Raw genomic sequence first — 26,922 nt, forward strand, 5'->3', positions numbered from 1 at the left:
GCTGGACTTGCTTAATTTAAAGGCACTAACAGCTCTTGTCCAAAATGTGTACACTGTGTGGTACCAGAGCACTGTTCATTAAATTTCAAGTAGTGTTTATTGGTAATGATCATTTTAAGTTGCATGTCATCCAGTCAGGTGGGGGGTTGGTTTGCATTGAATAGGGACCGCTTCTCAGTAAAGGTGTCTCCATAAATTTGGGGTATGGTGTGGAAAGGATTTTTTTTTACCACCTCTTCCCTGTGAGAATTGAATTTGCAGGATGCACTCTGAAATGGGTGCAGTAATCATAATGCTTCTAAACCCCCACAATTATTCCCCCCCTGGTTTCTTGACACTTAAAAAGTTGTGCTGAATGAATGTTTAGAGAATTCCATGCTGCAAAAGGGGCATAAAATAGGTCATGTGATCAGGGAGGCAAAATGAACGTGAACCGCAAACCCATTTGGAGTAGGGTGGGTTTTTATTTTTTTAGTTAACTGGAACTGATCTTAAATTTAACATACCTTGGTTGCCTTGAAGTCGAGCTGACTCTCCCTAAACACAAGCAATAATTGGTTCAAAATAAGTGTCAGGAAGGTCTAGAGATGCAAAAATTTCCTGTATTCAGAAACTGAAGGGTGTGGAATTCTGGGATTTGTCCTTCAGGTCTTCCTTCACTTCTCATTTGTTTCTACTTAAGAAAGTGCCTTCCTGGTGAGTGCAATGAAAAAGCTAATTTATCTTTATTTTAAAATCCCAAATCTGAAAGTGCAAAAATCTACAAATAAATTGCATCTCAGGAGCCTTAAACTGAACTGAATCTCTCTTTGAAGCTGCTCATTGTGAGGACTAGCAGTGTTGGAGATAGGTGTGTCAGGTTACTGTTGAGCCTCTGGGCAGTGCTGCAGTTTTGTGAGAGAATAGGGAATGTCATCACAAAATAGCTGCCAAAAGGAGTCTTAGCTCTCTTCCATACATCAAATTAAATGTTCAGTGGGGAAAAATGGCGGATTTCAGTTTCTGTAGAGGCCCAAAAAAACTACTAGGCCCAACTGAAATTGTGGTAGGTAGCCTTAGTTGCTCTTTACGTGGGGAAGTATTTGACACCAATACTGGGAAGTCAGTAAGTCTGTGTATGATAAATTTTATTTGGTGTGTGTGTGAAAGGATTTTGGATGTGGCAGGGGCTATGAGGGTGGGACAGGTTTTCTTGGCTGAGCCTTGGGCAGCATAAATCCACTATTCTCCTTCTTTTTCCTTGGCTGTTCTCATTATTTACTTTCGCTTCTTGTTGAGTCTCTCCTGTACCTTCATTTCTGCAGGTGGTGGAGCTGTTGTGTTGAAGTAGCCTCAAGCACACACACACATGCACCGTAAAGACAAATGAAACTAAAGTGTGTGCTTGGTCACTTGTTACCTTTTAAGCTGTGGCTGCGGCCTGAATTTTTCTGGAGGTGGCTGAAGTTTAACCCCCTTTCTGCCAATCCCTTTGCACCTCTCTATCCTTCCATTGCATCTAGCTCATCCCAAAGCGAGCAAGAGAAGTACAGAACAACAGGCATTTGAAAAGTGATAAAGGAAATGAGAGCCAGTATTGTGTAGTGTTAGTGTCATACTGGCATCTGGTAGACTTAGGTCCAAATTCCCCCTCTGCCATGGAAGCTAGCTGGGTAACCTTGGGCCCAGTCAAACGCTCTCAGACTAACCTACCTCACAGGCCTGCTATACGGATAAAATGAAGAAGGGGAGAATTCTTAAAGCTGGTTTGGGTCCCTATTGATGGATTGTAATGGAAGGAAATAAAGGAAAGAGTAGAAAGGAAGGAGTATGAAGGAGGGACAAGGAAGGGAAATTGAAAAGTGATAATTAATGTGAAAGGGATAAAGAAGCATGGTAACAGAATATTACCAGGAAACCCATCAATAGACACCATATTAGAGAATGTTGGCATGCATACACCGAAAGAGGAACAAATTCCAGAGAGAGCCATATTGGTCATCTTCAGGGGTGTGCACTGAGAAAATTTGTTTTCAGTTTCGGTTCTGGGAGTGCTGGAATAATTCCATCCCATTACTAGTTTGTTCTGGCTGGGGCAGTGCTGGCTTGGAACTGGCCCGGTGTTTTTTTTTCATTTTCATGAGTTTCGGCCTTTTGCATGTTTGTTGGCCACACAGACACCAACACACACTGTTCTTTCAAGGGGGTGGGGAAACGAAGCTGTGGGGCAGCTGTTTTTGCATGCAACATCACCAAAATCTCACAGAACACAGTCCTCCCTCTAAACCATCAACCCACCAAGTTTGAGAGCACACAACAATGGGGTTCTGTGTTTATGGTTGGTTGGGGAAGGTGTGCATCAAGGTGAGTGTTGGGCAGCTGTGCACACGCACTGTTCTTTTCGGGGTGGGGGGTGGGAAACAAGGCTGTATTCACACTTAACCAAGAACCATATCCAAAAAACCCTTGATCTAGTGAGTTTCTTCTCAGGCACATGAGAACTCATGTAGCCCTGGACCCCAAAGAAGGGCAGTGTTGGTGGGTGCACACAGTGGGAGGAAACTTACTGGCAAAGTGGTGCTGGGTCAGGACAGTACTCCAGTGCAGCTCAGCAATGTTTTTTTTTAATTCTGCTTTAGGGACAAAGCCAATAAATTATTACCTTTAAGTCCTACTGTTATGCCATGTTTTCCTGTGGCTTGTAGTTTCGTTTCCACGAGGAGGGGCAATTCTTCACCATCCTAAACTGCTTTGTAGCAGCTGGGACTCCGTGTTTAAACCCACCAGGCACTGGCTTCTCCTTGCACTGTCCTTAAAAGTTCACAGAAAGGGAGGCCTAGAAACTGGCTTTCCCTTCACAGAAAGGGAAGTAGGAGGAGGATCCCCCCCCCTATTTTTTACTAGAAAAAGTGGGAGACTGGACAAATTGCTGGCTGCCAGTCTCCTTTTCTGACTAAAACTGTTAACCCAGAGTTGAAAGAAAAGGAAACGGGAGAAATCAAAGGAAGACATGCAGTGAGAGAGTCCTGTTGTTATGCTAGAAAATAAAAAATCTGACCAGATCAGTCCTTCCATGTGGAATACTAGTCTGGAAAGACTTGGGTATGCATACGCCTGCTACCGCCTTGTCATTTAATGGTGGGTTAACAGTTTTAATCAGAAAACCTAAAAAGCCAGAAGGATTTTTGGGTAAGATGAAATTTCCCCTGGTGCTCCTCAGCCCGTTATCTTTGGAGGACATTTTTAGTCCTGACACCATTGTACTTGGCTCTGGCACCATTGCACCTAAACGAGTGACAGCAGCAGTAGAAGGCCACTGAATGGACATGAACCAGCTCCACATGCCTGGGACCCCTTCAGTGCAGTTCTTCTTTAATTGTCTTTTCTTTTCCATTTTAATGGTTCTAATCCGTACTTTCCAGTTTTCATTTCAGTTTTCTCCCTAATCTGCATAACATGAGCCTTTGCAGCAGCCAGGGACTCAAAGGCTGAAATCCACATGGATGCTGCCAGTTTTTCCTTGCATTGTGTGTAAAAAATGCACAAAGAGGGATGGTGATTGACGATGGTGATGCTTGCGCCAATGGCTCCATGCCATCTGCTGCTCCCCTCCCTGGCACGAAGCAGGGAGTTATACAATTTGATCCCTATGAGCCTCTCAATACCAGTGCAATTGCTGAAGAAAAAATGCACTCATGCGTGCTGCACACATCCCCTGCCCACCAACGGAGACAACGCTAAGGGCTCAGTCTCTCCCCTTTGGATCCAACTGGTTGCATGATGAGTGAAGACAAAGTCGCTACTAAGGAAAACAGAATGTTGCTGGATGGCCCCCCCACTGCCTGGCCTGCCTGCACAGCCTCTGTGCAGTAAGAACTGAAATGAAACGCACAGACTTCTCGATGGGTGGAGTGGGGTTGTTACAGCTTCGTTTCCCAAATTTTTCTGCTGTTCCAGAAGTCACTTTAACAAGCCAAACCAGTGATTTCTGTGTATATTTTCAGCTTTTTTGTTATGCATACCCCTAGTCATCTTCTGCCAAAACACAGAGTCCTTATAACACCTTAAAAACTAGCGAATTTATTGTGACAGTTTTTACAAGCCAGAGCCCACTACAGATTAATGAAGTCTTGCATTCAGGTGAAATCAGTGAAATCACAGCTTTGTTTGCCCAGCAATGCTCCATTGTGTTGGCTGCTGTCAGCAATGGAAATGGAAAGTGCTGGGTGGAACATTACAATGATGGTAAGTACTGCTAGTGATAGAACCAGAAGGAGGAGCTAGGCATACAGCAGCTGTTCTTAGCAAAGGATCTCCAGTTAACATTGTTCATGTATGGTTTGAGCTTTATTAAAAGTGAAAAATGAGAACTTGAGGAATGTCTTGCTAGGTAAGACCTTTGATTCCATCATAGTAGGTTGTATCAATTACTAACCTCCAGGTAAGGCCTGGAGCTCTCCCAGAATTGCCACATATCTTCAGACTACTGTGTGCCTGAAGAAAATGAGAGTTTCAGAGGGTGGATTGTATGGCATCACATCCCTGTCAACTCCTTCCCTAAGCACCATCCCAGATCTCAAGACAGAGTTGGCAACCATAGGTAGCATTCTGCAACCTATCTATGGAGCTCCACTTGTAGAATGAAACTTATTACCTTCCCGCTCCCACTGCATCCTTTGTGCCCCCAAATACTGCCTCTGGAGTTCAGGGGCCCTTCTCCAAACTCAGAAGCTCTTCTCATGCCCTCCATCAAGTGTGGAGGGTGAGCAGGGTGAACATGTGGGTGACATTGTCAGCTTGCATAGCACTCGCTTGCTCCCCTGGAGAGTTGAGCTGTTGGTCTTCCCGAAGGTGCTGCTCTTCAATTTCCAAATGTTGGACTTCCAGAGTGAATGAGGTGAGCCCACCTTATCACCTGCATCCTGTGGGAGTCTATGAGGTGAGGAAAAATGGTAGGAAATCCTCAGGAAAAGGACAGTTGATTCGGTTGGCACAACAAATGCACACTACAATTTGTCCCCCCCAACTGAAAAACCACCAGCCCATGTTAGCACAAATTTCTGCAGATAATTGAGAAAGGGGCCCCCAGAAATGTTGTTGTCTTGCCACTGAGATGGGAAGAGTTAGAAAGAGATGTTAGGGGAAGCAGTGTGACACACACCACGTGTTACAGAGGAAACCCACAGAAACACCCAGATGAAGCTAATGTTAACTAAACTTAACTTTCCTCATGGGTTCTATCTTATGCAATTGCACTTGGCGCATACCACTGTCTTGTGTTGTGCCTGGGTACTGATTGGATCTGTTCTGTGATGTTCCTCCACTGGCTGAACCCAGTGCCTAGCTGCTGTAAATGATACTGGTTCTGTTGGGCTAAATTTCAAGAGTTCCCTTGCTTCGTGCTGGGTCTGGGGACATTCCATTCAGTTTGCTTCTAGTTGCAAGACTGTCCCTTGCTTCAGTTTGGTTTGGGTGATTCTCTGGTGTGATGTTGGTCCTCATAGGGAACAATGGAGAGTAGCTGGTCAGCCTGTTCAGGGGGCGCTGGAATTTGGGGGGCATTCGTTGGGTTCTGTTGGACTGTCTGGTATGGAGCTTGTATTTGGGATTGTGCCTCTGGCTATGGCAGCCTTGTTCCATGTGTTTCTGCAGTGGGAGTCTGCTGGGATCCCCCCTCAGCAACAAATGGGGTGGCTGGGGGCACCTTGTTCAGGAGCCCACGAAATTGGAACCTAGCGTCTGTCTCTCTGAAACTTGGGGGGGGGGGGCTTAGAGAACAGTCTTTAATAGGTCCCCTGAAAATTTGGTGGATTTTGCTTGCAACGTACCGCCCACAGCTTCCTGGATAGCCCCCGTAGTTTTCCTCATAGGGAATAATGGAGATTGGAGGTGGCTGGGGGCCCTTACTTGGGGGGGTCATAAAATAGCCCCCCAGGGTCCAATCGTTATGAAACTTGGGTGGTTGTTAGAGGACAGTTAGGAGTAGGTCCCCTGCAATTTTGGTGAAATTCAGTCCAAAAATTACACACACACACCCGGCCACCAGATATTTCCGAATTGAGTTTCCCATAGAACACAATGGACAAATTTGACCGAATTTGCTCTGTATTACTAAACTGAACTGGAGAATTAATTCGGTATTCTCTGAATTCTGGGGTTTTTTTTCCAGCTCAGTATTACTGCATTTACCCCTGTTGCCACGTGCTTTTCTGCCCAGAGCTGGAAGCTGAGAAACTATTTGTGTCAGACACAGATTTGTTTGCTCCCTTGTTTTCCAGAAAGTGCTAGGCTGAATTGTGTTGAATGCTTCTTCAGGCATTTAATGTACAAATGGTTGTCAAGTTGGGGGTTGCTATTTTTTTTAATGCTGGAACTTGACACATTGCTTTGAAAAAAATCACATTTTGCCATGTTCTAAACCATTTAAAAACATCTTCTCTGGGGCTCAGCAAGGATATTGAAATGCAGGATGCTAGTGTCAGATATTCAGGTCTCAGTGGCCAGGTGTCTGTGTTTTCCAGCCTTGCCTTCACTACTTTGTCTCTGCCTGTATCACTCTTTCTGGTTTTATCTGAGCTCAGAGTCATCTTTGAGGTGTCTTTAGCTTCTTCCCTGACCTCTGTCTTCTTCCATGCTTTTGCCTCCTCATGGTGTGGCCTCCCTCCCTTTTTTGGTCTAGATCCCCTTCTTCAAAAGTTCCTTGAATCACCCAGCCGTGTGGTTGAGTTACACTTAACAACATTGAAAACAATGTGTACCATCATATTCACAGTATGTCATACTACTTTGGACAAAACTGATTATACTAAATAAACGGTTTACAGTCTATACAGGAATTATAATTAGAATCTAATTCTGTTAGTGGTCTCCATACTGCACAATTCTTAAAAAGCATTTTGAGTATATAAGACCTTGAGCTTCACATTTCCACCCCAAAATTACAAAAGTATATTAGAAATCCTCTGGACTTGGACTGTGTTACATTGTAGTTCTGTATTAGCTTTGTAGTGGTAGAAGTCTAGCGCTCTCCTGCCTCAGTATTCTCCATGTATCTGCACCCCCATCTCAGCCTGTGTAATCAAGGCCATATTCTGCTAAAATGAGTGTGTGGGAATAACAAACTCTAGGTTAGTGGTATATGAGCTGGAATGGGCTTAAAAGGCTGGCTCCTGAGGCCATTGACTCAGGAGTAAGTTCTTTCAAAAGAACAGCAGATAACGTTGTCACCTCAGCCCACATAAATATTCTGTGTTTAGCAACTTTATATAGCAGGACATCATAATCTGTTTTTTTAAATACCTGCAGGGATGGGAACATTAAAGATAGATTTTGTTGGAGAGCTGAATGATAAAATGAAAGGATTCTATCGAAGCAAATACACCACCCCTTCTGGAGATACTCGTTTTGCTGCTGTTACTCAGTTTGAGGTATGGGCTGCTTTTGTTTTGTGATTCTGACCCCTTCCTACTTCCATTAGAGACAGCATCCATTTAGACTCTGAAGGAGAAGACTGGCAGCTTTCTTATCTTTAATTGCACTTGCTGTTGCCTTTCTAGAAATCTGCTGGCTTCCACTTACCTGTCAAAGGAATGGAAAGCTGTTAATAAAAATAGAACTTGACCTGGCCTAACAGCTGGCAGAACTTCAGGCACTGTGAGGAATACCTTTCTTAAAGGGCTTGTCACAAAATACCTTGTTGTGTATATACATGCATTGTGAAAGTGTTGGGTAGAAGGGCCTTCCATGTTTTGCTTTTATAGAAACCAGGAGAATGAAAACTAGGGTTCAAGATTTTTCCTTTTCTGAGGGGGAAGGAATGGAAATTGTTATCCTCTCTATTGGGAAAGGTCCACCCTAAACTCCTCTTGGTTTTCTATGCTTTTTACCAGGCAGTGGCTACAGTTCATCTATAGCCACTGCCAATGTGGAATAAATGGATGGAGAATTGGGCTTAGACATGGGAAGAATTGTTCCAGTTGTTGTTTGGCCCCTGAACTTACTTGTATCCCTTTGCTAAGTCCCCATCTCTTAACCCTCTACGTCCTTTCACTGATAATTTGTCACGGACTGCGAGCGTAAGTATTGAAGTGTCCTTTTGTACCTTAAAAGAGATCACGGGAAAAAATAGTTTATGAATAAGGACCTTCAGACCATGTTGCAAAATGGAAAAGTAGCTAAGCAGATTTTTTTGCATTGCTTTAAAGCCCCCTCTGGATTTCTGTAATGTAGTTATGTGCAAGGTGCTTGAATGCCTGTATTCCTTTATTCTGTTCCTTACATTTTTCTTTTTTGCTGTCAGTTGGCTTCAGGTTCTCCATGGTACCTTGCAGTGCACTTCTGTGTTGCTGTCTTGTAGCAGGAATCTAAAGGCCACATTCTACTTAAGAATATAGCTCATTGGAATTTACCTTAATGTGTTCTTGTATGGTTATTGTCATAATCTTGTCTTCAAATGCTTTGGTTAATCTTGTGACTTCCTTCAGGCTACTGATGCTCGTAGAGCCTTTCCTTGCTGGGATGAGCCTGCCATCAAGGCAACATTTGATATCTCATTGGTGGTTCCTAAAGACAGGGTAGCTTTGTCAAATATGGTAAGTATTTGTTTAAAATCCTTTACCTGATAAAATGCAAACTGATGATGACTAAGGCTCTTCAAAATGCATAACTTCTCTGCTGTTCATGTATCTCTTGAGCCTCCTGCAGACTTAAGTCTGTCCCATTGTTCAAACCATGTTTTGTTACCTGGGTTAAGATCCATATATCAAGAGAGAAATTAGAGTTTAGCTTGCTGAGCCAAGTATTGTGTCAGCACTGGGACTACTTGTTGAATGGAGGGGACTCCTTGATGAATGGAAAACCTGGTAAAACTCGTCCCCTTTCAAGCCACTAGTTCAGTTTGGCATTGCTCCTTAACTACAGAGCTAGCTAGTATTATCCAAAGCCCTGGTTTTACAAACCTATTTCAAACTAAGGTTCTAATCCTGGAGCTTTCACTTCTGCTTGCAAAGCAATCTTCCAGCCATAATCTAGTGCAGATGTTTTACTAAATTATGACTACACCACACCAAGGGAGAGCAGAAAACATGTGAACCTGCAGAACACTTCCAGTTTCTAGTCTGTGGGTGGGAAATCAGGAGCATGATGTCTGAATTTCAGCATAGTTTCATAGGTTTGGTTTCTACCAGTTGTATTCAGATGGAACTATCATGATAAAGTATTATCACTGCTTCTGAAAGAGAAGTGCAGAAAGGGATCATCTTTAGAAAAGTCATAAAGAAGTGGTATTCCTTTTGGCTTTTCTACGTATAGGACAATTGAGCACACTCTTAGTGGTAGGCGGAAGCTTTGCAGGAAGGGAAAAGCAGGCTGATTGTTATTATGTTCACATTAAACATTTTGGCATTCTGGTTTTAAGGAATCCATGCTTCCATTCTTCTTTCTTCTCTCTCTGTGAACAGGTTGCCAGAATTAGTATTAAGGACATAAAACATATAAGCAAAGCCTTTGTAAACATTTTTGAATGTCCTTTTATGGTTGCACTTTAACAGCCTTTGTTGATAGGCAGTTCTGCTTGCTAAGGTGGAACAAACTAATGAAGGGGGAGCACTTTGAGAATTCTCATAAGGCAGGATTTAGCAATCTAAATTTCATGAAGGTCCAGAAGCAATTGGTAACATTGGGTATGTGGAATTAGAGCTTCCTTTGCATTGCTGTATATTAGAACATCTTCCCTTACATCTCACCTGCATTGGTAGTTTGTAAATATAGAATAGAGTTCTAGACCCAGACCCCATTCCTCCCTGTTACCCACCCTTTTATAGTGTGAGGCACTCAATTACGTTAAAAATAAATATGCAGCACTGAATGCACAGCTTGCTGCTTTGGGGAGAAACAAATTTTTGCTACTAAACTCTCAGGAACCCCCCCAAATATCTTTGTTGAAGTGAAATGCTTGGCAAGTGCTGACAAGCATTGAGGAACAGGATACGGGGTGTTAACTTAAGTCAGTAATAAGAGGAGGATAGGCTGATCCAGGAAGGGCTTTGTTAAAGCGAGGCCCAAGGAGAGGTTTAAAGGATGGCAGTGGCTGGATGAATCAAAGGTGGTTTGACAAATCAAGTCACACATGCTTTTGCAAGCATGAGGAGCAGCATGGCAGAAAAGCATGGAGGTGGGAGAATGAGGTGATGGGAGCACACAGTAGTTGAATTTATATGGCTAGGAAGGAGGAAGGGCTGAAGGATTCCAGGTTCACCATATAGTATTGCAAAATAACCCACTAGGTCTCACCCCTGCTATCTCTTGCCATCTTGTGAAATCCAGCATGGCAATCCCACAGATTTAACAAGTCTCTGTCAAACCTTTTTCCTTGGAAAGAACATCACTGATCGGAAGCCCTACCCTGATGATGAAAGCCTGGTGGAAGTTAAGTTTGCCCGCACCCCTGTGATGTCAACGTATCTTGTCGCTTTTGTGGTGGGAGAATATGACTTTGTTGAGACCAGGTCTACTGATGGTGTGTTAGTCCGTGTTTACACTCCTGTCGGCAAAGCAGAGCAAGGAAAGTTTGCTTTAGAGGTAAAACACTTATGGTTTCATGGCAGCCTAGAATTGCTCTTAAAATTTTGAATTTCTCTGCTTCGAACTTTTTCTCCTCTGCCACACAGAACTGGGTGCTAATGTTAGTTCTTGAATGTTATTATCTAATGTGGAGCTGGTCAGCATTTTTGTGCTAGGGTTCACTGGCTTTTCCAGACATCTGGGAGACAAGAGTATATTTTGCCAGACAGATCCGTTCATAAATGAATTGCCTCTATAGCCAAATTGGTTCTCTCTGATTGTAAAGATTTGAGTAATGGAGGATACACATACTCAGTCAAAGCTTGGGCATTGCACATACAGTTCTGAAGAGACATAACATTTATTTACAGATTGTCTTTTACAACAGAAACACTTTTCCTCTTATGAGTGAAACTGTGGACAATTTAAACTATTACCATAGGCAAGAGGGCTTTGGAGGCTTCATGGCACCCCATTGCTTCTAATTACAGCCTGATATGATTAGTGGCCCAGTGCCTGGGATTTTCCAAGTCATGCCTCTTTGTAGGTGGGGCAAGGGGAAGTTTTAAACTCATGCAGCAATATAAGAGTAAGAGTTAATTTCTAAGCCTGTTTTTTCCTACCTTGCTTGAAGTCAATAGGAAATATGAAGTCTGCTTTATTTTAATAAAATATGTAATGTTCACTAATTTTCCCCCTCTCTCCCATAGGTTGCTGCTAAAACTCTACCTTTTTATAAGGACTACTTCAATGTCCCTTACCCTCTCCCTAAAATTGATCTCATTGCTATAGCAGACTTCGCAGCTGGTAAAGTACCTTGTATTATCTCTGAAATCCATTTTTTAAAAATTGTATAACATTTTAGGAGAGGGCTGTACATCAATGAACCTTTGTGTTTATTTTATAAAGGTGCCATGGAGAACTGGGGCCTTGTTACTTACAGGTATGCTATTAAAATACTGTCTTCTCTTCTGTGTCCCTTTTGACTAATTTTTCCATTTGCCCTAATTAATGTTTGAGTAACTTTCGAGTAACTTTTTCTGTTTTAAACAACGTGAGGTTTCCACAAAAAAATATACTTGAACAGCCTTTAGAGGTAGTTGTTTAAGAGCATGAACTTTTTTTAAAAAAATAGCAACACTATTTAAGATCTTTTGTTGCATCTTTCTTCTATTCCTTTGTGACCCAGAGTTGATGTACTCTTAACCGTGGCTAAGAAGATCATAAATAGGATGTGGGATTACACATTTTCTCTCCCACTTCCTTCTCAGGACTGAATTCAGTCTGCTTTCCTTAACTACACTTAACCATTTACCATAGTTCTGGCCAACCAAGCCCAGTCTGAAGCTGGTTTCAACCTCCCAATTATACTGGAACCCTATCTATCCCTAACAGTGGTGATTGTCAAGGCTGACTGTTTTAACTATGGCTGAGATGGGAGAAGAAGTTTTGAGAGAGTATGGTAGAGACCACACAGTCCCACAGTGTGCTAATGAACCATGGTTGTTCTGGAGCCTTCATAGAGGCTGGTCAGCTATTACATTATGTTCTAGTTGCAGTAAAGTGAAAATAAACCTTATCTTCCATCCTGCTTGATTTTTATGTATTTGGAGTGGTGAGTCGGATTCATACTTCTTTTTCAAGAAGCAGGCTTTTCATTTGCATACATCCCCCCCTGATCATTTAGGGCTGAGCACATCTTTACGAACTTACCAACACTATAACATCAGCCCAATTAAGAATACGATTGCATGGCTACTCAGATTTGCTTGTAGCTCACAGAAACTAGTTTTCCTCATGATCAGTGTCCCATAACCTCACTGGAAGAAAATAGCCAGGCTCTCAAAGATGCTTCTTTATCAAGAACTGTTGTACCAAATCTCCCACGTTACAGCTTAGTGATTCATGGTTGAGACGGTGCTAGTAAGGAAATGATGTTGATTTATACCTGTGGCTCCTTGCAGAATAGGGTGCATTCTCTAGTTCACATCTTGTTCCTGAGATAGAATAACGAAACATATTCCTTTTTGTCCTGTATTTATAGGCGCAATTCTGTTCTCCCCCTGCTCTCCCTCCCGAATTTGATCCCAGCTTCCTTATAACCCTAACTCACTCACAACCTCAAGATTTGTCATCTTTTGGTCTAGCTCTTTAACTTCTCCGCTTATCTTTCTATTTCTAAGTGTTCCATACTGGCAGGAAAACTCTTAGGTTAGTCAGATTCTCACAACTCGGAGGCCTTACATAACAATTACCCAGAACATAAGGAGCTTTTCTTATATTAGATCACGTTGGTTGCCTATCTTTCTGTAGACCAGGCCCTATTCAGCTGTGTGCTTAGGATCAACAGTACATAGCCTGGCCACAGTGATAATGCCCGGTCTTCTGACTTTTTTTCTCCAATCATTGTGGCCTTCATACTTTTTTCACAGCTGTTCCTAATGGCCTCTCCTATCCATTTTTTATCTCAAGAAAACATCTCTACTTGTTCTTTTGGCAGTAGGAAGTGGAAAGGTCTTTGGGAAGATCAATCCACATTGAGACCAGCAGGCATACCCATGCAGTGGCACAGTCTGGGATAAAAACCAGGCATTCCTGGCCCAAGCAAGGCAGTGGAGGACATCAGTGGTTAATAGTTATTCTCCACTGCCACCCCTTATTTCAGCTGTGGAATGTTTGGAACCCTGGACACAATCTGCTTGTTCTGGACTCGTGTGTTAACCTTAATCTTGTGTTGACCAAATATATATTCAGGTTTAGAACAGATGGAACATGATTTGGTCACCTGCCCCAAAATACTTATGATTGCACTTAAGAGGAACATGTCTATGCTAGCAGCAACCTGCCAATCCTATAAAGAGCGTTGGAAGACTTCCGCTATTTCAACCCACCATCATGTGGTACTTCGTATTTTTCTTTTCTCAGCCATCCTCTTTTTTCATATGGCAAGATTAGAGTCCAGTAGCAGCTTAAAGATCAACAAGATTTTCAGGGTGTAAGCTTTTGAGAGTCAGATGTCTGACACCAAATATCAGATGAAGGGAGCTTTAACTCTCAAAAGCTTATACCCTGAAGATCTTGTTCTTTAAAGTGCTACTGGACTCGAATCCTGCTATTTTACTGAAGACTGACAGGGCTACCAACCTGAAACTAAGCTCTTGTTTCATGAAACACATCTCTTGGCTGACATATTAAAGTTGCTTGTCTGCTCTTAAAAAAACAAAACAAAAATACATGTACACATGTAGTGAATTTGAGTCTCAAAGCCCAGCTTATCAAAGTCCAGGGTGGGTAAGATAGGCTTATTTACAAAACCCCTGCTCTGAACTTATCTTGTGCCCCTGCTTTTGTATATCACTTCCAGGGTAAGCTTTCTACGCTCAGTATGCAGTGTTCTTCTTTTAAACAAGCCCACATACTGCAGATCAATAGCTTCCTCTTAGCATTCCTAGATAATTTTTTAGAACACCTTATCACAAAAGTTGTTTTTTAAAAGACATTCTAGCTCTTTATCTTCAAATTACCAGAAGGATGGCATCTGTATTTTGGCAAGGTAGTGAAAGCTCATTGAAATCCTGCTGAGGGGCATAGTTCTAGGCAGCAAATAACATGGAACAACTGTGATGCTTCAACTGAGAGTGGATCGTTGGGACCCTGAGGTTAAGGTTGGAAATCACCAAGTCTGAAGAGCTTCAAGGACCCATGCTTTTAATATAAGACTTCCCAAATAAAACATGAAATGGCCTTTTGAAGGATTTTGAAGACAAGCTTTGGTGGGTTTGAAAGAGTACCGATAGTTGTGATCATTTCAAGGATGTTTTGGGGTGAAGTACTTATGAAAAAGAGCAAGTTTGTATCAAAGTGAGGATCCTTATCTATTCAGTTGCTTCTTGCCCACCACAGTTGTATAATAGAATACAGGCAGGGTTAAGTCATACTTTTGTGGGTTATAGTGGTGGTGTTCTACATTTTTAGCATTTCTATATCCTTTGTTGCATTCTAGCAGATCTGAAATGCTACCTGCACTGTGTTTGGGAGGAAGCTCCTTTTAGGTTTTGGTAAGAAAGATAGTTTGACTAGCTTAAAAAAAATACTTTCTTTTCTGTGTCACGTGGTTTCCATCTGTTCTTTCTCATACACAGGGAAACTGCGCTGCTGATTGATCCCAAAAACTCGTGTTCCTCTTCCCGCCAGTGGGTGGCACTTGTTGTGGGCCATGAGCTTGCTCACCAGTGGTTTGGAAACCTTGTGACAATGGTAAGCTTTTTCTATATGTAAGAAATTGTGTGCTTGGTTTCACAGTGCTGTGGCCTTTAGATCAATAATAACATTAATAATTATATACCACACCTCAGGATAACACCCACTCAAAGCGGTTTACAAAGTATGTTATTATTATCCCCACAACAATCACCCATCAATAGGTTACTGAAATTGTGAGGTGGGCCAACCTACATCTTTGCTTGTTACACCAGGGTCATAATTTAGACTGTGCACCCTGTGATCGTGTTAACTGCCCATACCTTATGATCTCTTCCAATGCTGTGTGCATGGACAGTACCATAAGGAAGATTGCAAGAGTAACCACTGCAAGCAGTTAGAGCTTCCGCACAGATTACATGGTAGGCCCCAGTTTGGTTGTTGAGAAGCCATTTAAGTATAGAAGCACCATGCAGTTCTGTTTATGTCTTTGGGCAACTAGCTCAGCCCACGTCACCTGAAAGGCAGAGAATGGGTTGCAGTGCAGAAGAGCTGCTATCTAGATTTGGTACACAAATGGCTGAATGAAATGTTTTTGGTAGATCTAAGCCACCACTGCATGACATGGTCTCCTAGGTCTCCCAAGCTCAGGTTGCTGTAAGAACTTTATCTTCCGATGCAGTGATTTGATTTTGTTTTGCTATCTCTTGGGTCATGTGCTCCATTTCCCTTCTTGAGTGCTTAGTCAGCAGTGTTGGGTAAGGTTTCAAAAAGGATCTCTTTTGCCATTCAGGGGATTGGAATCCAGATTAAACTGGCAATTTCCTCCTAGTCTCCCTTTCTGCTGTAGACTTTCCTCATATCATTCTTCAGGGTACTCTTTCTCCCTAGACAGCATGTCATGGAGATCATTGAGCTGAAGTGGAAAGGGGGAGGTAGGAAATTTCCATTCTGCCATTGAAAAATTTAGTGTGGAGCCAACCCTTGGAGAACACTGACATTTCAATGTGGTGCAAGACAGCATCTGTAGTTGTTGGGAGGCACTTTGTTTAATACATCTACTAGCTGCCCATTTCTTTTTTTAAAAAATTAAATATTAATGAAACTTGCATTTCCCCATTCGCTCAATCTTTATAGGGAAATTGCCTTTAATTGCTTCCAGTGACAGAAGAATAAACTCAAGAAACCAAGTAGAAACAAGTATAGAAACATAACACACAGGCAGGGTCAAAAAGCCTCTGTAAGTCATGTAAATGAACCTCATTTGAGGATGTTTGCTTGTTTTCTCTTAATCCTGTTTGTGCTAGTTGTGGGGGAAGCAGCTGTACTGGGGTGATCCACAGTTTCTTATCCCATATACTTATTGGTGCAGTCATAGGGTAAAAGATAACAAGAAAGAAATTCTGATTCTTAGGGATGCTGAATCATATCCCTGTTATATTTTTGTGGTGCTTGTCTGGAACTGCTGAATACAGACCTCCTACCTGCAAGCTCACAACCCAGTCTAAGAGACAATTCAATTGCAGAAACAGATTTCCGCCCATGTGTCTTCAGGGCTCTTGTTGGCTTTCTTTCTGCACTCTAGGAAATATGGCTATCTTAGGTTTTCTTTTTATCTCCCCTCTCCCCCGATCTTCAGTAAACGATTTTGCCCATGCTCTTACAAGTGTCAGAAGTTTGACTCTTCCATAGCATTGCAATTTGTTTGCAGGTTACTTTTTGCCTTCTTTATGTTCTTGACAAACCCAGTTTTCCTTAGTTGTCATCTGGCCTCTTAGTTGTTGTAGCTGCTGAAATGGAAAAGTAACAATTGGAAAGCACATTGTATATTTTTAGCATTTGACATCATACTAGGGCCATTGGAAATGTGGGAGAGGCGGCTTTGTGTGGCAAGTCAGAACTTCCATGAAGGAAAGGGGGAGCTCCAGAAAGAGCTGACCTTTTTACAAACCAGCTGCACCAAAGTGTTTAGCCCTGCAGCTATTGCCCCACTCTGGGGGCTTCTGAGAAGCCATTGCTCCAAGCAAGGTGACTTGGAGAGGCAGGATAAAAATATCCTTCCACGAAGAAAATACTAAATCAAGGTAGCATTTTTTTTTGTACAGGGAAAGGGAGCTGTGCCAACATCCTTCGTCTCCCTTTCCATGATCCCAGAATGCTTCGGCTGGTTCTTCAGTCATGTCTGGCATGGGCAGCCGGTGGCAGGCACAGGCAGTAAGACATTCTTTCCACAGGAGGAGCGAGTCCCATCACACTTTCTGTGCTAATGTTAGACTTTAGCAGGCACTGGAGTCATGAGTTCATCAGCTCATTTTCACAGCAAGGGGGAGAGAGAGAGAGAAGGCAATGGTGAAATGATATAAATCCTAAAACAAAACCTTCCTCTCTGCTCCTTCTCTTTTCCCCACAGTTTTGTGCTGAGGATGCTTAGCTAGGTTTAATGACGTGGCTGCTCCAGCAGATTTTTTGCATGCTTCGTACCTGCAAATGACATAAATAGCTTGTGCAGTTCACACCTCATCTCGTGTGTATTCTGAATGGTGCTCCACTTCTTAACCTTAACTTAAGGTTAGGAAGGTTAAGGTTAACATTTGCTTAACAACTCATTAAGCAAATGGTAATAAGATGCCATTTTTGTATGGACCAGATGTGTGTGTGTCATCCCAGCCCTTGTCTCCCTTTTTGCATGACTTAATTTTTTCTATTTTAAAAATCTGATGCTTAAACATCCCCACTGTAAAACGCACAGGGCTGAGGGGGGAAATCTCTAACTCTGTAATTGTATCATGCAAAACCAGAAACGTGTACTGGTTGCATTAACTAGCATCTTAAATTTTGTGTGCATAAAATATATATCCTCAGAGTGATCTGATATTGTTACTTTATTAAAAGTAAGCAGGTTTCTACCTTAGACCACACTCTGGCTAGGAAACTGTCTGTGAATCCCTTATTAGTTGTTCTCAGCTTGTGAAAGAAAAGTTGTTATAGTTTAAATCTTGAATTTCTTTAAAAATCATTAAGCTACTATCCATATGGCTGTGAAAATAAGCTTGGAAGATGATGCTGGTGAAATGTTAAAGTGGGGTGGGATGAGGGCAGTAGGACTTACGTGAATGGATTTTCTGTATTCTGCATGGCTTTTTGGCCTTTCCCATGAATAACAGAAATGGAATGGATAAATCAAAAGAAGCAAATATAATCGTGTCTCCTAATTTACATGATTGCTGAATTAACCCAAATTCTGCTATAAATGATCATGGTACAAAATGGACTCCAGTGCACAGTAAAAACGTCCTGAATATACACATTATTTCTTTTGGGGATAGGCTGACTGTGACTGTTTTCCCCGGGCCTCAGAGGCAGGATGCTCTCTGAGGTCTTGAGTTACCTGATGACTGCCTTGCAGGCTAGCTGGACAGCTCCAAGCCCTCTTGCAATTCTTGGTCTCCTGAGGAAGTGAGCCCCTGATGGACCCATCCCTGACTCCCTATGAAGCCTTCTTGCCTTCTCCCTCCCCTGACCTTCTGCTCTCCTGCTCTTGCCTCGCTCCTTGCTTGTGTTCCGCCTCTCTCCCACCACCCTCAGCCTCTCCTAACTGGCCTCTTTTAAGCCTCCCACCTTCTTGGCCCATTTCCTCCCCACCAGCGGTGAGTCACTGCTTCTCCTGGCTCACCTGTGTTCCATTCTGAAACGGAGGTTTGGTGATGCCATTTGGACTCTGTGAGCTCCATTCAGGTTGCAGAGCCTGGCATCGTCCCCCAGGGCTTGACCCCAGAAGGGTTTGCTTCACCCCGCACCCCAGTCACATGTGGTGAGTTGCCACACTGACATTGTCCAGCATTTTCTGCAATTAACTCCCCTTCCCCCAAACGTCAAGGTCTTCTTTTTCTGGAAAAATTACTAGTGAATGTAGGAGAGCCTACACAAACACTATATGTATAGTGTTTGTGTCTCTCTTTAAAAAAAATCAAAAAAGTTCTTTACAATATCAGTAAGATGACAGTCACATGTTCTGAAAACAAACCAGGAGCAGCACATAGGTACAGTCATACATGGAAACAAAATACAGAACTGGAGCAAATTGGAACTAAAGCAGGAATGCCTACAATGACCATTGGGTTCAGCCAGGGTCCAAGGGCTGAAGATAGGTTTTTCAGTAGATCCTGACTGCCAGTTTGGTATAGTGGTTAAGAGCGACAGGACTCTAATCTGGAGAACCAAATTTGATTCCCCACTCCTCCGCTTGAAGCCATCTGGGTGACCTTGGGTCAGTCATAGCTTCTAGGAGCTCCCTCAGCTTCACCCGCCTCACAGGGTGATTGTTGTGGGGATATTAATAACATACTTTGTAAACTGCTCTGAATGGGTGTTAAGTTGTCCTGAAGGGCGGTATATAAATTGAATGTTATTATCTTGGTTTCCAAGTGCACACCCATGCTTTAGGGCCAGACTAGACATGACATCTCTCACGAGTCGGGTTGTGATTCCCCAGACTGATTTAGACAGATATGATGTCAAGGAATTAATGTTTCCAAGTGCTTTAGAGCCCAGTTTGACTTGTGTCCCCAGCATGAGGAAGGATTTCAGCCTTGCTCACCACACTGTTTTCCTGAATTGAAAATGCTGCCCTGTTACCCTGCTGTGCTGCTGAATGTGTACTGACTGCAGCATGTGCAGCCCCACAGTGGGACAAACATGCCCCCTGTGGCTGTTTCAGCTTGGTAAAATAATACAAGGTGGGAGGGCTGAAGCCCCCCCCCCCATGCCATGACCCTGAGCCCTGGAGTGCATGGGAGCTTTACTTCTCTGATGTTACTTCTATCTTTAGGGCATGTTAGGGAACCCCGACCTGTACTGTTATAGATGCCAAATCTAGTTTCCCTTATGCACCTCAGCTGCTTTTTCTTGCACAGATTTTTTAGACTCAGTCTCCCCATTGTGATTAGAAGCTGGAACAGACAAGATTGCTTTATGGACTTGAGTAGACCAGAATGCTTATGTTCAGCTGTGTCTGTCTTAAAGTTTCAGAAATTAAATGGGAGTCTGGTGTGGGGGGACTTGAAAGGTGAGGTTAAAACAGCTTTCATTTCTCACAGTTGCGTTAATCCTTCTGGTATCTCTGGTACATCCTGAATCCCCGGAAGCTTGCCTTGAAACTTGACCTAATGAGAACTGCAGTGAAAATGAGAATTGGTTCCTCATTTTTTTAAAAAAATTAATCTTGAGTTTATCTGTGGTAGAACTTAGTCACAATTATTTCTTGTCTGGCAGTAGTGGTGATGGTGACGATACGCTTCATTTGACAGAGTGCAATGTTACCGTGTTGCTCCTTTCATCTGTATTGCCTTTCCTGTTCCAATTAAAAATCTGATCACTGAACAGACATTCCTTCAGTGGCTGAACTGAAGACTGAGTGTGTGCGCGCACATTGTTGTTTGGTTCATTTTTGCCATGAATACTGTATTTTTTCCTAAGCTTCTGAGGTTTCATCAGGAATTCATACAAATTCAAACAGTAGGTTTTAGATACTTGCTTTAAGAAAACCTCTTAGATTCACTGGGTGGTGAATTCAGCACCTGATACCATATTCTGTTGTTTTCCACGCTTGCACAGAGTTGCAGAATATGCATAGCTTTCGTTATGATAAAGAAGCTTTTGTTCAATCACTTTATGTCTCTGCTTAGAAGGATTTGGGATTTCAAGACTTGGAAATTGCTTGGGAATGTTGGAATCTGGATGGTGGATTATTCCCTCCTGCTTGTCGTAAATGTAGCATGAAGCTGTGTGTATTTAATGCCTGTTGTTCTCATTTCTTTATAGGAATGGTGGACCCATTTGTGGCTCAATGAGGGCTTTGCTTCTTGGATTGAGTATCTCTGTGTAGACCACTGCTTTCCAGAATATGATATCTGGACCCAGTTTGTCTCTGCTGATTATACCCGAGCCCAGGAGCTTGATGCCTTAGACAACAGTCATCCCATTGAAGTGAGTGCCAGCTGCTCCTGTTGGACACCTGCATCCCTGCCCTCTCAGCTTGCCAGTTGGTTCCATGGTCATTCAACTGGGGAAAAGATAATCACAGTGTATTAGTAAGACAGTCTTAATGCTGTGACACTGATTAGCATTCTTTCCCCTCCACATTGAAATTGCAAGTGCAGCCTGTTCTGGTGACTATTTGCTCTTCTCACCCCAGGTCAGCGTGGGCCACCCATCTGAAGTAGATGAAATATTTGATGCAATTTCTTACAGCAAAGGAGCGTCAGTCATAAGAATGCTACACAACTACATCGGGGATGAGGTAAAAATGTTTAATTCCTCTGCCACTGACTTCTAAGATTTGTAAATTTTCATTTCTTTTGGTTTAAGGGGGAAGGATATGTGTGTCTCTTGTAGCATCAAACCAAGATTATCTAGTCCAGCATTAAATTCCCATCAGCAGCAAACCAGTTGTCTCTGGGAGTTAACGCGCATTATTAATGTGGCTGGCTTTCTTCTCCTGTTTCTCCCCAACATATGGCATTCATATGTTCTGTCTGTACATGAATGTTCCATTAGCAGGAACAGCACATTGATGTTATGTTGATAAATAAAATGTCTATATTACCATGAATATAGCACCTAAAATGGCATGCAACACACAAAATAAGAACTCAGTATTGCACCAGAGGAAGGCACTGTCATGTAGGGAAATGTGATGGAACTGTGATGTAGGGTCTCAGAGTTAGAATCCTTGGAGTCTGTTACTCATGTGAAGACAGAACTGGTTCACATAATTCCTGTACATGTAGAATCATCTTATAATTGTCTCATTGGTTGCTCAGTACATTAATAGATGAATGTGTCGACACATAGCTGCAGGTCTTGGGGCTGAATGGATCCCCCTCACCATTATAGAATGGCCCCTGTGAGCAGTCCTGTCCATGCATATCTGCTACTCATATTTCTTTACAGCAGATAGATTGTACTTATCTATATTTAAAATTAGGCCTTATACACTCAGATTTGATTGTACTCCATAAAAACAATCTTGAAAATGCCCTTTTATAGCAATTGAATTTTTCATTCATTCAGCATTCCAAAAAACTGTTCATAAGTGCTTCTTCTAAAAAAATACTTCTAAAAGTATTTATAGAACTCTGCGCAGTGAGAATAATTTAAATTTTAAAACAGCCTGGAAAGCTTATCTTTAATTGAGATCAGTGTGTTGCAAAATGTAGTGGACTACTCATAAGTTGTCCTATTTGGGCTTTTTAATTTCAGAGCTGTTTCCTAAGTCTTGTTTTCAAATTGGTGTTAACCTACAGTTTTGAACTGTTTTGTGTGGGTTTATCGGTGGCTGTTGCATCAAGAGACACTGTTGCATATGCCAGTTTTGCTGAGCAAGAAGCAGCAATCATGGTTAGCAGTGCTCATATGCTGTTTTTCTTTGGTCATGTGCCTAATTCAGAGTGAAGCATGTTGGCATAATGTGCATGGTATAGCTGCAAAAAAGATCCAGGCCAAGATTGTTTCTTCAGAAAATTAACTTTCTTCATAACTGTCTGGTCTTATCTTAGATGTTTATTATCATACTGTATTTTAATACTGGTCTGAACAATTGGATTTTCTAAGGTTCTATTTTAATTGTATTTTATTTTGCTATTCTAATAACTGTGTTTTATGCTTGTATGATAAATTCCTACTTTTATTGTTCTTAACTTCGTATTGTGACGGCCTTTGGCCATATACAATTAAACCTCATACTCACATACTTGCATGGTATAGAGTTCCTAATACAGTGTCAGCAAATGTAGAGAGATTTGAAAGGTGGTGACGGGAAGGTGGAGTTTGAGGGAGGATAGGCCATCACTTCTGGGTGATAGAGGCTGGGGGAGCAGCCTAGACTATGGTTTTTACCATAGAGACTAAGGGAAATTTCTAGAGATCAGAATGTAGAGGCTATCCTTTGTTCCACTCCTCAGTTTCTTGTTAGTGGAAAATTGGGGATAGAGGAAGATATTTCCCTGCCCTCGATGGTTAAATAGGAAGCCTAGTTTGGTACCAACTCAGAAGCCATCAAAGTATGCTAGGTGAGTTTGGCCTTGGCTTGTCCAGCAAACCTGGGTAACTCTTGAAAATAACTGTGCTGGGGGAGAGAACATTTAAGCCTCTGGTGTACTGATGAGCTAACTTTTTTAACCTTTATCTTGAAAATGTATTGTAGGACTTCCGGAAAGGAATGCACATGTATCTTACCAAGTTCCAGCATAAGAATGCAGCTACAGGTAACTTGCTGTTAGTGCTTCTTCTTTGCTGCTTCATTTTTGTATTCATCACTTCAACTCCAGAGAGTTCTGTTTCAGAGAGAGCCTGGCCTCCGGTAACCAGTTTTTCAGCTTTGCTATATGTAGGAATTGCCTGAAATGTAGGAAATTTGAGCAGTAAAGTGGTTTCTACTAAATTACAAATGGTGTTTGGCCATTCTCCCAATCCTGGCCTCCTGGCAATAGGCTACATTTACTTTTGATGGGAAATGTAACCAATTCTGCACTCACTTAAATGTTATGAGCTGCTGGCTCCTGCTCAGTTTATAAGTTGATAATTCTGTTAAGGTCTAAGTTAATTTACATTTAAAAAAAGAAAGACACGGAATTAAATGTCTGAAGATTGGAAGGAGCAGATGAAGAAAGGAAAGTCTTTCTTCTTCTGTTACAGCATTTATTATTTTTATGTAGTGCCAGAAGTGGTCTAGTGGCTGTACAGAACAGATTTGAAATGGGTCTGCCCAGGAGGGCATAGACATTTCTGGAACTCTGTGTAAATGCCTCTGGGGTTTGGATGTTCAATAGTGCTTCTGGCTTTGAATTTACAAAAGGTCTCATAATATTTTGCAACTTCTGTTCCAAGCAGATTGCTAGATAACTAGTACATTTTCAAAAAAGGTCTCTGATTGAGAGCTGCTTTTGCATGTCAAAGGGTCTTGGGTATGCCCCGTGGAACTCTTTTTTAGTTTTTAATTTGAATACCATCTTATGTCACAAGCTGTGTTGGAAAGATCTCTCCATTTCAGTAGTATGTAATGGTGGGGAGGGGGAGGCTGTTCAACGAAGAAAGCCCCAAAGCTCTTTTGGACTTCTGGGAGCCAATTGTGTGGTTCCTTGCATCCTAGGCTCTGATTGTCCAGAGTTAAGGACAGGGTGGGGAGAACAGCTTCCTCAGCAATTATGTTCTGCTGGCAAGCATGTAACAGCATAGGTCTAGTTCAGATGTTAGCTTTTTGCAAACATACAAATCATTTCCCATTTTCTTGTACACTGGTAAATGTACTAGCTACAATTCAGAGAGCTGAGCACCATTGCAATCAGTGGAACTTAAGCATTTAATTCTGGGCTTAATTGCAATAGATTTCTCAACAGAACAGATGCATGGTTAACACATCTGGATTGTGCCTGTTGTCTGTGTTTAAATGCATGGGGGTCTGACGTGTCAGCAGATTCCTTGAGTTGGCAGAATTGGGGCTAATACGGTATAGTGGTTAGAAAGTTGAGCTGGGACTGGGGAGACCCAAGTTCCTCTCTGTAGCTTGATGTTTGCTGGGTGATCTTGGGCCAGTCACGCACTGTCAGCCTACCCTACCTCACAAGGTTGTTAAGGTAAAACTGAGAGGGAAATACACTGCCCTGAATTGATGGATGGAAGGGCAGGGTAAAAATGGGAGTGGTAATATTAGGAGGAACCAGAGTAGAAAGGTGGGGTGGTGGTGAGTGAGGAGGTTCTGAGCACATAAGCAGGCTCGAAAAGGGGGAAGGAAAAACAAGAAAATAAAGCATGTCCAGAGATTAGAATGAGGTATTGGCAAAGAATACCTGCCTGAGCTATGAACCATTCTGACAGCTGATGTTAGGAGGTCAGCATCCATGAAACTGGGCAAGCCAAAGGTTCTAGGATGCTGTTCATTGACCAGCCAGAAGACATGACTGAGAAGTAATTCATGTCCTAAGTAAAACATTTGGATTTCAGGGCCATCCACACCAACTTGTCACCAATTCTTAAACTCTGTTGTTGAATCAAGCATAATTCCCACATCTGCAAAATCTCCCCATTGGCTGTATAGATAATGAGATAGTAACAGCTTTGTGTGTGGGCAGTCATGAAGGCAGTTCCATCTTGGAATCATCTTTCTTCCAGAGTATTCTGAAAATTTTAGAGCAGGCTTCTCTGGAGCTTTTGGTGGGGAGCATTATCTGCATAGCTTGGTGGATAATCTGGTTAGACCAGCTCTGCTGTAAATCCACGTTAGGATCATACTGCCTCAGATCCTCATCTGTAGAGTGGGAACAATGGCAAGATGCCATAGCAGGAGTGTGCATTTGAGACTGTGGGTGAATGAGGTTTAGAAAGCACTCTAGCAGGTTCTGTAGATGCAGCATACAAGTTTTGTAATAAGTTAAGTGCTGTAAAAATGATTTACATGTCCTGTCAAAATCCTAGAAGGTTATATAGTGGCATCTCTCTAGCAGAGGTTGTTATTTTTCTTTCTTTCTTTCTGCAGAGGACCTTTGGGAAAGCCTGGAACATGCTAGCGGTAAACCTATTGCTGCTGTGATGAGTACATGGACCAAGCAAATGGGCTTTCCTCTTGTTTATGTAGAGGCAGAACAGGTAGGTATATGCAAGGGCATCTTTTGACTTTGATTAGGGCTCAGTTTGGATAATGTGCCAAAGTCTGAATTTTTTGTGTAGCTGTTTTCTACTTCTAAAACTCCTGGAGACGGGGAAATGCTGGGTACTGAAATTTAAGGGGAGGGTCTGCAGCTTAGTAGTAGAGCACCTGCTTGGCGTGTAAAAGGCCCCAGGTTCAATCCCTGGCATCTTCACTTAAAAGGATCAGGTAGGAGTTGATGTGAAAAACCTCTCCTTAAGACCTTGGAGAACCACTGCCAGTCTGAAGTAGGCATTACTGTCCTTGATGGACCAAGGGTCTGATTCAGTGCAGGCAGTTTCAGGTGTTCATGGGTACACCGGATTCCAGGAAACTTTATTCTGCTATTCTTTCATTAAGCATCCTCAGGGTTTCAAAGTGTGTCTTAGTGCTTAATGTGCTTAGTGAAAGAAGAATAACTGCATAATGTTTCCAGGGGGTCAGATGTGGAGTTTCAGGAAGGCTTGCCACTAGCTGCCTTTCCAATTGACAACAGATACTGAGAAAGCTGACTTCTGCATCCAGTACTACAGTCTAAGTTTTTACTCTGCATTCCCACTGTTTCATGGGATATGATGAGTGAATACAGAGAAGCAACTTAGCACATGTGAAATGCTGTTTATTTCTTAAATGTGCACTGAAGTGCTTCAGTATAAACAGCTGGAGATGACTTCATAATAAACTGTAGTTCTTGTTACTCCAGCATTAGTTACTGGCTCACTCTACAAGAATGAAGATGTTCTACATTCTCTGCCAGGCATTGTTGTAATGTTTTGTTTCTGCTTCCTGGTTCTTGGTTTGCAAGAAGTAGATGATAGGATATTAGGTTAAAACAATCCCTTGTTGTATAAACAATCATATATGTATGTATATAAATTGTCCACATGCATCCATCACTCAAATGTTTTTTTCAGTTTTTAATAATTATACTATCATGCACAGACCTAATTTTTTAAAATGTGGTGAACACCCCCAAAGTTAATTTTATGCATGAAAGTTGTATGTATAGACACATATCATGCAAAGCTCCCTCATCACACAGCACACGAACAAATATTTTCAGAGAGATCCTGATACACACATCAATAAATCATCATGAGGTTTTAAAAACATCTTTTAATTTTATTTTATTAAAACAAAAAGGGAATACAGAAAAGAAGGGGAGAAAAGGGGGACAAGCAGGACAAATATATAGCTGTGTACAAGGATTATTAAAATACAGAGTACAAAAATCACAACCTTTAGGATTTAAAAAAATCTTTTGACTGCAGGTATTTAAACCTTTTAAAGTGCATAAGTGCATTAAAAACTAACAAATTTATTCCAGAGCAAGCTTTCATGAGTCAGCACTCACTTCATCAGGTGCAATACTTGGGACACAATAAGAATCTGAAAACCATAGAGAAAAAGCAGGAAAGGCAACAGTTCTTTTAAAGACTCTTGCCATGAATAGGATTGTGGGAATAACTTCCGCCCCCACCATCATCACCATTCACAGATTA

The 26,922-nt window shown here is 42.0% G+C and overlaps 1 protein-coding gene across 1 annotated transcript in view; it reads left to right on the forward strand.

Moving 5' to 3' along the window:
• The window catches only part of NPEPPS (aminopeptidase puromycin sensitive), a 100,445-nt gene that overhangs the window by 55,188 nt on the left and 18,335 nt on the right, over positions 1 to 26,922 (forward strand). The window contains exons 4-13 of the mRNA XM_054992481.1: positions 7,285 to 7,406; positions 8,463 to 8,570; positions 10,357 to 10,557; positions 11,250 to 11,346; positions 11,449 to 11,482; positions 14,682 to 14,796; positions 20,560 to 20,724; positions 20,933 to 21,037; positions 22,943 to 23,003; positions 25,271 to 25,380. Coding sequence (XP_054848456.1) covers positions 7,285 to 7,406; positions 8,463 to 8,570; positions 10,357 to 10,557; positions 11,250 to 11,346; positions 11,449 to 11,482; positions 14,682 to 14,796; positions 20,560 to 20,724; positions 20,933 to 21,037; positions 22,943 to 23,003; positions 25,271 to 25,380 — 1,118 coding nt within the window. The remainder of the gene's footprint in view (positions 1 to 7,284; positions 7,407 to 8,462; positions 8,571 to 10,356; positions 10,558 to 11,249; positions 11,347 to 11,448; positions 11,483 to 14,681; positions 14,797 to 20,559; positions 20,725 to 20,932; positions 21,038 to 22,942; positions 23,004 to 25,270; positions 25,381 to 26,922) is intronic.

This window comes from Eublepharis macularius, chromosome 12 (assembly GCF_028583425.1).
Source record: "Eublepharis macularius isolate TG4126 chromosome 12, MPM_Emac_v1.0, whole genome shotgun sequence".
Lineage (NCBI taxonomy): Eukaryota > Metazoa > Chordata > Lepidosauria > Squamata > Eublepharidae > Eublepharis > Eublepharis macularius.